The sequence below is a fragment of the Macrobrachium nipponense genome, chromosome 6, assembly GCF_015104395.2.
Source record: "Macrobrachium nipponense isolate FS-2020 chromosome 6, ASM1510439v2, whole genome shotgun sequence".
In the NCBI taxonomy this organism is placed as follows: domain Eukaryota; kingdom Metazoa; phylum Arthropoda; class Malacostraca; order Decapoda; family Palaemonidae; genus Macrobrachium; species Macrobrachium nipponense.
In genome coordinates, this window is record NC_061108.1 from 138,535,833 (window position 1) to 138,548,379 (window position 12,547).

Below are 12,547 nucleotides of genomic sequence, written 5' to 3' on the forward strand. Positions count from 1 at the left end.
CTCGGCAAACTTACGATTTTTCTTGAAGCTACACACGTAATTTGGAGAGTAAAGAAACAACACTTATGTACATAATTTATTATTGAAAACATATTGCATAAAGAAACTGTAATAAGCCAAATTATAATTCATTTGGTATATATGTGTTAAGCAAACATTCCAATCACAGATATTAACAATAACAGATAAAGTTTTATCTTGGAAACAAGATTACAAAGGATCAATGATTTTAAAACTATTAGCATAAATTGAATATATATTGCCTGAGTGTCTAAACAGTATATATATACATATGTAGACAAAAAAAATCCCTAATGCATTACATGTTTCTTTAAGTAGTGGTTGTATCTGGGCCAAGAGCTCCAAGAATTAAATAAAAAATGCAAAGCATAAAGGGACAATAATAGTTATCAAAATTAAGCAGCTACACAATGTTCCTTCCAAATAGGTACTAGATAACTTCCTATATCATACAATATAATTATAAGCAATTTTTCAGTGGCTTGCATTTGTTACTAGTGTAGTCTGCGTGTACTAAAATGTTTAAAACTATCATAAACTATGCAATTGTTACTATAAAATAAGTAATGAAGGATTTTAGTACAATATCCATAATACACATTGGTATAAAACTTGAGTAATTAAAATATTCCTTAACTGTTACCCAGGTTCAAAGATGGCTGGTGTAATAATGCTGTTCTCCTCATCATTTTGCTTCCACCTGTAACAACAACAACATTAGAAGGTTATATGATGACACTTAGAGAACTGGTTTAAAATTAAAACAAGTGTGAACTTAGAATATACAAAAGTATCTACAAATATTTTTAACAAAACTAAGTAAATTTACAAACCACTCACGAAAATATCAACAAAGCTCCTTTCACATACCACTGGTGTGAGTAAATGTCAACCTCTTCAATAAGAAGGGAACAAACATTACGACATCAACTACTCGTGTACAGGGTTTATGTTATTATTATTAATAGGTGTTAGTTTTTCCAGACCTCAGGGTTTATGTTATTACAGCCAAATATGATTAAGATAAAATTTATAGTGATGGTCTGTATTCAACAAGCGAAAATCACACTGGTCTCACTTGTTAATTGTACTAAGCCTGACTAAATATAGATTGATTTTCCTGGTTCCTCTCACCCTTTGGCTTTGCCTCCAACTTTGAGGAATTCCTGAGCTTACTGCCTTAAGTCTTGTGTGCATGCATTGGTTAGGTTAGGTTAGGTCAGTAGTACTAGTTTCAGGTCACTGTTTATCTGAAGACAAGTTACATTGTCTCCAGCATTGCCTTCTCCAGTTCCTGCCCCAACATTGACTATATATCTCTTAAAAGTCCCATGACATGGTTGCTGTGTCACTGTCCCTGACAACTTTGACTAACTGTATCTGTGCCAGTGGTTCCCATAGCTGCTCATGGGCCAGGAGGCCATTACTCTTCCTGTTGACATTACCATTGGAAATCTCTGTCATTGTTGAGTCAAGGCTAAGATCCACCCACCTTCAAAGAGAATTAGAAATGCCAGTGTGTTATACCTTTCGCTTAAGTTTCTTGCACTCTTGGCAGTCTTGTGCAAAATTCCTTACCCAGCAGTTTTTCAGTTCACTAAAAACTAACTGAAGATTACAGTAATACTCTCCCTGCAATCAACACAATTCTAGCCCGAGAAGAGCATTTTTTAGGCTCAGAGGTGTAGATAAACTAATCCTAAATTAATAATAATAATAGTTGTAACTGTTAGCCTCTGAATTTTTTGGCCTACTACCACCTAACTCCTGGCTGTGATTGACAAGGAATTGTGCCACCAGCGCAATCATTTTTTGATAAATTTCCTCCTGTTGACAGGCTCCTCTGCCTGGACCTTCAAGACTTTGGAAACCTGGTACATCTGGCAGTCTGTGGACTCCTGAGAGGGCTCAATTCAACCTTACCAAGGATAGTGTATATTGGTTGAAGACTTGGATGAAGCCTATGTGTACCCTGTACACCTTGTCCAGCTACATCACTGCTTTTGGAAGTTTTACAGAATCCAAGCCTTTCCTAGCTGGCTCACTTGCCTTCCTTTGGCAAAGAGGTCTGTGTGACAGATGCCCCAATATTAACTTAATGTTCAGTCCCGTGGATTGCTGGGGAGATGTACACATGGAGAAATTTGTGTAGGGAACTGCCAGGATAGTACTATTCTCAGTTTTGCCAGCTCCCTCTTAACTATACACGCTTGCCTTTGTGGAAGTTGGGTTCATGGCCTGCCTGACACTTGCACTACTGAGGGCTCCCACTCCACAGTGAACCACAGTCCTCTCAAATTTAGTCTGAAGTTGCCCTTGTGTCCTAATGGTCAGGAGCACTTTGAACAAACTCTGTCAGGCTGAGGACATATTAAGAGATGAAGGTCTGTTGTTACCAGCTGTTGTCCCTCCTCTGGCCAGGACTGAGACATTGTGAAGTTGGAGACTGATATTCTCTGCCATACCAACATGCTTCTTGATCTGACTCCCTTTGGATAAAAACTATGAAGATCAATGTATGGCAGAAACTTTCTCAAACAATTATCTTTCTTCATTCGCCTGTTTTCAAGTCAATACTTTACCTTATGACTGTTTGAATTGTAGTCAAAACATAATGACAGTTTAAAACATGATAACCAATTTAGAAAAATGGACACAGGCAGATGAACAAATTTTGGTTTCATTTTTGTTAAGTTCATTGCTGTGAAGTGGATAAGTTTATCACCTTTTGTTTTTCATCTAAAGACATGCAAATTCACACTTTAATCTAAACTAATGAAATTTAGAACAACGGTCATTTACAGCTAGTGGATCAGACTATCGTGGTGAGGGTGAATGCAAGAATAATTGCATCCATTTATGATTTATCTTTACAAGTTTAGAAATCCTCGGCATTCTGAAGGTTAGGATTTATCCGTATATTCTCTTAAACCTTAAATGGATTCACACCATTCACTACAAATTTTAGGTTTGTAAATAATCAGTACTCTCCCAAAGGGGAATTGGACTAAACCACAATTTCCTCTTTAAGATGTTTCTCACATGTTCAGGGTAAAGTGGAAGTCAGTTCCCACATCATAACAGAATTTTGAAGATATGTAGAAAGATATGGATAATCTGGCTACATGAGTTTTTCTTCACTTTCGACTTCCAGTTAAGCCTTGTTATTTGTTTAAAGCAGAGTTGACCGAGTGAGGTGAACTCCAAGTCTCACAAATGTCTTCTCCATACTCTACAACTGATTCATATTGCCCAACATTATCTTGGGTACATGTACATATTCAGGATAATCTGGCTCACAGTCTCAAAGTAATGACTGGTGCAATGAATTCTGTATCTGATAAGTTTAGGCACAATGCTTTTTATGTAAAATACTGAATTTACGACAATTTGAAGCAATATTCCTTTCAATTACAACAATAAATGAACAATGAAAGTCCTGTACACAAAAAAGCAATGCAAGATCTAAGTAGTCTATATTTCATATTAAGGAACAATTTTTTACTTTAGCTGGAAAAAGAAAAAAAAAATATAGAGCTTCCTACACACCTGCACTTATCTGCCAGTTCAAACTAATCAAAGGAGATTAATTCTGCTTGCTGCTCTTGAGCAGGAGGCTGTTGATTAGGAGGTGCCATCTGCGGCGGAGCACTGTTCATGTCTCCTGGCACTGGAACACCAGGCACAGGACCTGCATTTGATATCTGAGGTGGGGGCATTCCAGGACCAGTCTGGGATGGTGGCATTCCTGGGCCACCTTGACTAGGGGCAGCGTGTTGAGGTGGGTAGCCAGGCATTCCGCTTCCCATGTTTGGTAGTGTGTTAGCCAAACCTGCAGAATTAATTCAGAAGAATCATTAACTCGAATTTACCTTGTTTTGTATTGCACCAAAGTATGATTATAATTCATAATATAAACCCCTATTTATAAGGAACAAGCCTACACTTGCCATTGATATTTAAGCCCTGGTGTTCATTTGAAAGAAGCTAAAAAGTAAAATGATAAAGAAACAAGCAATCAGTATTTATAAAAGAAGAATGACAATAGATGAAAATATTGAAAAATACAGTTCCTCTCCAACTGCTGTTTTTATATTTACTGTTCATTTACTATATTTGCCATTAGTTTTTACATTTACTGTTCATTTATTATATTTGCCACGAAGAATTTGTTCATAATTGTTACCATTTGCTCCTCTGCATAACCTTATCCACTGTCTAAATATGTATTATCATTTCTTCGGCCCTTAACCTAATTCCTTTCCAAAATTTCTTTGGTATCTTTGTCTATAACCAAAAAACTTAAGACTAGGTCTAGAATTTATATTCTATCACAGTAGAATTAAATGGATAACTTACTTTTTAATTAATCTGTTCATATTAAAAAAAAATAGCAAAAAACCAACCTTGCATATTATATGGAGAAAACTCGGGGGGTGGGGGCGGCTGGAAACCTGGCTGTGTAGCAGGTGGGGGAGGTGCAGGCCCAGGTCCACCTGGCATAACAGGTCCACCGGGATGACCTGCTGGAGGAGGCTGATATGGTGGCTGACCTGGGCCTGGTTGGTATGGTACCGAATTTGGTGGAGCGCCTCCCTGGGGCATAGCACCTGGTGGTGGAACTCCTCCCTGAAAGTAAGAGCTTTTATAGAAGCCACTAAATAACAAAGCACAACCATTTAAAATTCTGATGTACAATACAAATGTAATTATGAAATCTGCCATCAAATTAATTTACATTCCCCAAGTTTTTCAAGAATGCAGATGGGTGAATTGAAAATTGGTTGGTAGTATGTAAATACTAATATACTAGGCTCTCGAAACCACAATTTATATATCATATACATATAATATGAAGACTCCAAAGTATTTCAAATGAAATATCAAGACTATACTCCTTGTTCCCTGGTGAAATACCAAACCAGTAAGCAACTTATAGACTATTCATCAGTATATGAGAAGCATGTCTTAAACATAAAAAAAAAAAAGATGAAAAATCTGGGTGGAAACATCAATGTACTACAGTATTAATTTGACAATAAACTATCAAACATGAGTAAAAATCTTGTAGAAGTTCAAGAGTAACCAACATGTATAATACTAATGTTCATAAAATCAGCAACTTGTTCTTTTTGCCTCACATAGCTGTGGTTGAGTTGAATATAGAATTTAGGCCGAAGGCCAAGCACTGGGACCTATGAGGTCATTCAGCGCTGGAATGGAAATCGACAGTAAAAGGTTTGAAAGGTGTAATAGGAAGAAAACCTCAAAGCCGTTGCATTACGAATTAAGTGTTCGGAGAGGGTGGAAATTAAGATGAAAAAAGAGAATATGAAAGGAGGTACAGAAATGGAACAAAAATGGTTGCAGCGGGGGGCCAAAGGCACACTGCAAAGAACCTTAAGTAATGATTACAGTGAGTCATTACTTAAGGCACTAACTCCCTATGGAGGGACATACCTGTGGTGGGGCACCTCCTTCAGGCTGGGGTGGGTACATATGACCTGGTACTCCAGGATACCCCATTGTGTACATAGGCCCAGGAGCACCCATCCCAGGTCCTTTGTTGAAAATTTCCCGCTCACTTTCTGCCATGCGATGGAGGGCCAACTGCCGCTGGTACTCCAAGTATTCTTGTTTCTTCTTACGCATTATCTCCAACTTTTGCATCATTTGCATTTGCCTGTAATGTTGTAATTAACAATTTACATACTTCATGTCCTGTAAACTTGTTCCTAAATCAATGGTTTACAGAGAAGTTTTTTTATATTTCTTTTTAAGCCCCAAACAGCTTAGAAAAGAGAAAATGTCTACAGCAATGTCAGATATAAAGGTCTGCACCACCTTTTACATATCAATACTACTCCCCAATTAAAAAAAGGGTATTCCAATCTTCTACTAAAACACACATTTATAACCTAGTAAATATAATTTAAAATATATACAGCAGCCTACAAATTTTTATGAAACGCAAACTACATTAGCTTTCTCCTTACCTTATCCTTTCCTGCTCCTCTCGCTCTCTCCTAAGCCTCTCATTGTGTTCCTCACGAAGTGCCTCCAAAGCAGCTCTAGCATCACGTACCTGAGATATCTTGTCTTGCAAACGCTCATAGTTCACTGGAAGTACCATAATATTGTACGATATGAGGAACAACGTATTTCATAATGAAAGTTCAATATTCAATTTAATAATGGCCTAACTTCCTGAATGTGTAATATTAATGCAAAAATATATATCTTTAACGTACTTTACATTTAGGCTTACACTGGTGACTTTGGGAAAATGTTACTTGTTCAGAAACGCTGTCAATAGTTTCAACTTTTCCAAGCCATATACTGACAGGAATGAACAACAAGAGCTCAAAATCATCGCAGTGAAGTATACTCAACACAAATTTACAACACTTTTTGGACATTAATTTCCTTCAGAAGACAGTGTGCTAGTGTGCTAAGTTCACTTAAATGAATGGACTTTTGAACCTGGCTGTACAGTTTAGAATAGTAGAAAATGAGAAAACTGCTATGGTTATACTGAATTCATAATTTAATAGAGGTTTAGAAATAGAAACCTGAGGATGAAGGGATAGTAAGAGGTTCATGTTGGTCTTACAAAAAATGGCAAGCACTACATTACTCGTAGCGAGGTTAAATTCGTGGCTGTAGCCAACAGTTTTAATGTTGGACATAATTGTTTTTTCATTCCTTTTCTGGAAGTCTTGCCTCTCAATGATTTTTTTATTTTCTTGGCCTTTTCCCAAGTATTTCTGAGAAATTATAATCTGAATGTTTAAACTGTTTCAATTTTCCATTATAAACATATCCCTGAAAAATGTCACTTGAGAACACAACCCTAACAACATTGCCCTCTCCTCCAAAAATCCTCAGTAGCCTATTAAGAATACAGGTATATTGTAAAAATACTCTAGAAGAGGGAAGATGCCACACTTCAAAAAACCAAGCATTGTGCTGCCTCTCTTAACTGACAATATCCCCTCCCACCATTATGGCCGACAGGGGCACCGACAAGAAAAATTAAACTTCATAGCCAGTGTACTGTGCAAAGATCATATTACAAATGAGGAACTGGAGGAGAGATATATCAAGAGGCTGGAAAAGTCTAAAGATAGTTTGGACAAGTGATGATAAATGATCTGGAAAAACTGGTCAAAAGACAGTAGCTTCAGAAGTAGGAGAATGAAGACCAGTAGGACAGCTCAGTAAATTATGGAAAAAAAAAAGGGGACAGACGAGGACCTAGGGCGTTAAGATGTAATATTTGTTTGTTTGTATGGTGCTTTTACGTTGCATGGAACCAGTGGTTATTCAGCAACGAGACCAATGGCTTTACGTGACTTCCGAACCACGCTCCTCAATGGAATGGCCGAGAATCAAACCCGCGACCACCGAGGTAGGACACCAACACCATACCCACCACGCCACTGAGGCGTTGTTAAGATGTAATGAGCAAAAGGGCAGCAGCGAGTGAGGAGGAACTCACTGAAAGTCTAACCCACAATACAAGTTTATGTTTTAACATACTTCTATAGGACAGTAGCAAGTGCAAGAACTCATTTAATGTCTAACACACAGAAGGACAAGTTGATGTTTTAACATATTTCTACAAGTAATTCTTAAATCTTACCTCTCCTGTCATCCTGCTGATGGATATACCTTAGCAACTGGGCATGCATGGCAGTGATATTCATAAACAATGTCTGCACTGCTGTATCATTAGCAATTGGTCGTCCACGACTCTGGTTACTTTTCATGCGGTTCACAAATATTTCAAGCTGGGAGCGCAGTGTGGAGATGAACTCGTCAATTTCTTCAGTGCCTCCATTCTGGTAATTCTGTAAATAAACATTCAACAGTTACACGGCGACATGTTTGTTTATATGGTTAGTCAAAAGGGCTCTCAAATCACCTTAGAGCAGTTTCATTTACGTTCTATCTTGCAAAGGGTACCTTGATCTTTAAAGCTTCCCTTTGGCCCAGCTTCTGTGCTTTCTCTCTTTTAAAAAATTTTCATTAGTTCCCATTAGTCTTTTACCAAAATTCACATATAGATCATAATGATAAAATTACTTTATATGGTAGTTTTTCTACAGAGACCATCAAGTCACTTCTTGTTTAGGAGCTCATAAGAAGGATCTGTTTTTAAACAAAGGAAGGAAACTGGAGGATATACCTTATAAATGATATATCATTCTTTTCAAACGGAAAACCCTTCCTGTATGTAAATGAGAGATGTTATAGTTTATGCATATGAAGTAGAAAACAAACTGTGATGGATCTGTGATTGAAACAGCAAATTTCTTTGGTGAGGAAACTAAAAACCATTGAAGAACATAAACACTGCTAAAATCGGTGACTTAGTACATGAAAATTAAAAGGTTGATTATAAAATAAAGAGATACAAAGATGGTGTACTACTGTACTCACTTACCTCAATGGTCTTTGAAGGGGATATTTTGGAAGGGGACAAAAGCATTTTGGATCCAGTGGCGGGGGCTGAAGGTTGAGTTGGGGAGAGAGTACGCACAACCTCAGTTTGTGACTGATTAAGGGCAGGTGACTGCCTTTGTGGCTGGGGCTGTTGCTGTTGCTGCTCCCAGTAGGATCTATTCAAATATCTGTAGATCCATAGTAGAAATTAAAATATGTTAAAAGTAATAATAATGACAAAAGTAAGTAATGAAGGCAAAATAATATAGACTATACTTTAATTTTCACAGAATTTTCTTGCCAAAACTTAAACGAAGCTCAAAAGTATTTAGTTGGCAACTACAAAATACAAGATCAAGTTGATACATAAAATTAATGAAACACAGTAACACTAATTATTGCTCTTTGAACTGGCACAACTTATATCATCTTAGAAGACTCCTTAACTCTCCAAAGCCATTTGTCCAATACACTTTGGTCTACTTTCTTTTACTATCACTGACTTTGCAATTATAGAAATCACACTTGAAAGAGCTAGAGTTGCACTTAAAACGTCTAACAGCTATTCAACTACATTTCTGCAATGCTTAAATTAATTTTCAATCCCTTCTTTTCATTCTCTTTTCTATATTTTCAACATTTCTATGTCTTCTCTCACTCTGCTGTTAACACAAAGTCATTTATGTACAACAGATAGAAGCTTACGTTTACCTTCCTCTCTGCATTCCATTAAACATTCCTCCATCAAAATTAAAAAGCAGAGAAAGACTCAGTGATGACCTTTGATGGGCATTAACATATATACATACATAATTCTTCTCACATACTCATTACTGTAAAACTTGTTAAGTTACAGTAACAAATAGGCTAATGAGTCCTGGTATCATGTTTTCATAAAGCTCTTTTACTTCCTTTCTTTGGTAATCTGTTCAATGCATACTCCAAGATAATTAAAAATACTAAGACAATCTCTCTATTTCTACATGGTATACTACACACTTCTCTTGCTGATTCCATGGGCATTGAAACCTGACTAACAATTAATGTATATTGATTTTGGGAAAAATCCAGAATCCCACCTTTCATTAGGAGAATAAGAACACACTTTAATAGTGTAACCAGAAGGCTTATTTCACAACAGAAGTTGGAATACTGTTTGTCTATCCTGATCTACAGCTGGAATTTATTATAGGTGCTGAGGGCACAGACAACCTTTTTAGAAGCTTCTTGGTCTAATTTTCCAAACCTACCAAAACTACTAATACATGTAAATGTACACCTTAACCTTACTACTTCATACCTTTAAATGAGAAAACAAATTTCCACCTTATTTCAATAATAGATATGTACTTCTGGTAACAACTGCAAGATGAATGTAAGTAACAAGAGAAGGACTTGATAAACGAGGAATGCAACACTACATGGCTACAAACCTAGCAAGTTCTGGATCCATGTCTTCCTTTTCCTGTGCTGCTGTGGGAGCTGGAGAAGCAGGTGGTGGTGATGCAGGGCGCCAGTTACCGCCTAGTAGGCTTGATGTAGCACGTAACTTCTGAAAAGTACAGCAAAGAACTTTTTAGCGAAGATATACTTTTTGTTACACAAAAGAATTTTTTCCCCTCAAACTAATGTCTTTAATATGCTATTGATAAACCTTTATGTGAAGAATGCTGTACAAATGCATGAAGAACATAAAAACACAACAACCAGATTATCAGTACAGTAATAGTGACATTACCACACTTCCCATTTGCCAGGCTCCTGTTATTTACCTTTTTCATGGGTATATTAATAGGTTTTACCTACAGTACAGTCAAGATTCAGCTATCTTGGCTATTTTATGGTACATTATCAGTACTTTTCTACCAAAACAATTTGTGGATAAATATTGCATTTCTATAACATTACTTTGTTAGGACCATGAATGTTCTAACAATCACTAAACAAAAAAGTCTGCAGTTGGATCTGCAAAGCCATGAGAACATTTGTCCTAGCTAGCCTTCTTAAGAGGCAAGTGATTTCAAATATGTAATAAAGAATTTTCCATTTGGTTTGGATGGGATTTCTACAACTGCCGACAAAAGAAAATTGTAAACTGACGCAAGTTTTGAACACAAAAATTCCTTGAAAGTGATTTTTAGATATAAAATGGGGAATAGTTTGAAATTGTAGGTTAACAACCTTATAAACTATCAAATCCAAACATAACGTGTGACAACAGTGGCACACCACAGCCTTGGGGTGAATCCAAGTTTTTGGGGAGGAATACAAGCAAAGCAAACAAACAAATATAATTTCTTTATGATTTATGGAACTCTAGGCCAGTATAAGTAGGTGAGGGGGAGAGGAGGGATAGAAAGCAAGTATGGCTTGGTACCCAAGGTTTAGGTTAAGGAAATCAAAATTATGATCTTCCTTGTATTTTACTCATTATTAGGCCCATAGGTCAGGTTACAATGTAGGTCCAGAGATGGCTAAGCCTGCAACCTAGATTAGGTTAGGTTTAGATTCATCCCTATACAGGCAGTCCCTGTGTTACGACGGGGGTTCCGTTCTTGAGACGCGTCGTAAGCCGAAAATCGTCGTAAGCCGGAACATTGTCAAAAATCCTAAGAAAACCTTACTTTTAATGCTTTAGGTGCATTCAAAACTATGTAAACTGCATTCTTATTGCATTTTTCATCAAAAAAACCTTTAAATATTGATTATTTTGCATTTTTGGTGTCATATTTCATCTGCCAGATCAGCGTTTGTAGGCGTCGTAACTCTGGAACATGCATCGTAACCCTGGAACATGCGTCGTAACCTGGAAATAATTTCTGATGAATATAATTGAAAAGCGTCGTAAGCTGAGACCATCGTAACCTGGGGACTGCCTTTATTTACCAAGTTCGAGTATTAGGCCATCCAAAAATCCCAGTTCCCCCATGATCACAATTCATTTTTTAAAGAGTGTAGGAGAGTTCTGACTAGTTAACAATACACCATTTCACCACAGAAATTGCCAAAACAGGCTTGGGGGGAAATGTTAAAACTAAATTTTGTAACAACTTTCAATTTTTCCATGCAAGTTATGTAGTCTGTTATCTGTATAATATAATCCCTGATAGGCTATAGCCCTGTGCAGATTCTGGGAATTATGTTAATTACATGAGTGGTATGAGGGTCTTCGAAAAATGAATTTTATATTCATCTATTTATAAATATACTTGATTAAGCCAATGCAACCGCCAAGTCTACTTAACATGACCTTTTGGGTCTGGTTAGGTATGGTAAGACTTGGTGTCCTAATTAAATGACATTTGTTACCATATGTCCTTCATTTGCACTCATTTTCAGTCACTTCCCCATCCACAAACCTTACTTCATCATTGGGGGAATCCCATTATATACTGTGCCATTTGCATACAAGGCAAGTTTTAGTGAGAAAAATAAAATATTTCCCTTATAAATATAAATTTTATCAGTCCTATAAACTAATTTTGTAAATTTCAGAAAGTAAATCGTCATTGTCTGAAGCCACCCAATGAATTTTTACCTTAATACCAGGCCCATTTACATTAACGCCACTTATACTGTTGCCCCTTGGGTATGAATGTTGAAACATGAACTAAAAACAGTGCATAGCCTATCTAAGTAACACTAAATTTGCTATATATTTTCATGTGCTTTATTTATTAAACATATTATGGAGAGTTAAGAACAAAGCAAAATCTTTTCATTATGATGGACTGGTATTAGAGTAGAATTATTCCACCACAACTTTTGGGGCAGGTTAAGAGAGGCATAGCCTAAGTTAGGTTAGGTTAAAATATAGACACGTATCATTGTTTTTCACTCTTTGTTCACTTCCCCCAAAAAATCTACTTTTCTATGAGGTAACTGGTTTTGGACTGAAATACTTTTGATTAAAACTTCTATTTTAAACTGTTATTTGATACTGGAGTTTTTCTGCTGTGACCTTAATCCTCCCAGACATGATTAGTACAAAACTTATGCTGCAATCTATCGCAAATTTACTGTTACCAAAATACTTATTGTCTTTCGTTTGTATTACAATTCATTCCAATGGGGGCAG

The 12,547-nt window shown here is 36.7% G+C and overlaps 1 protein-coding gene across 3 annotated transcripts in view; it reads right to left on the bottom strand.

Moving 5' to 3' along the window:
• Window positions 1-63: 63 nt before the first annotated feature.
• LOC135216280 (hepatocyte growth factor-regulated tyrosine kinase substrate-like) overlaps window positions 64-12,547 on the bottom strand; it is a 70,903-nt gene continuing 58,419 nt past the window's right edge. For all 3 annotated transcript variants that reach the window (XM_064251448.1, XM_064251447.1, XM_064251449.1), the window contains 8 exons: window positions 9,903-10,021; window positions 8,471-8,657; window positions 7,667-7,874; window positions 6,018-6,141; window positions 5,482-5,704; window positions 4,428-4,650; window positions 3,571-3,853; window positions 64-721 (listed from right to left, as the gene is read on the bottom strand). In XM_064251448.1, coding sequence (XP_064107518.1) covers window positions 3,594-3,853; window positions 4,428-4,650; window positions 5,482-5,704; window positions 6,018-6,141; window positions 7,667-7,874; window positions 8,471-8,657; window positions 9,903-10,021 — 1,344 coding nt within the window. In that variant the 3' untranslated portion in view covers window positions 64-721; window positions 3,571-3,593. The remainder of the gene's footprint in view (window positions 722-3,570; window positions 3,854-4,427; window positions 4,651-5,481; window positions 5,705-6,017; window positions 6,142-7,666; window positions 7,875-8,470; window positions 8,658-9,902; window positions 10,022-12,547) is intronic.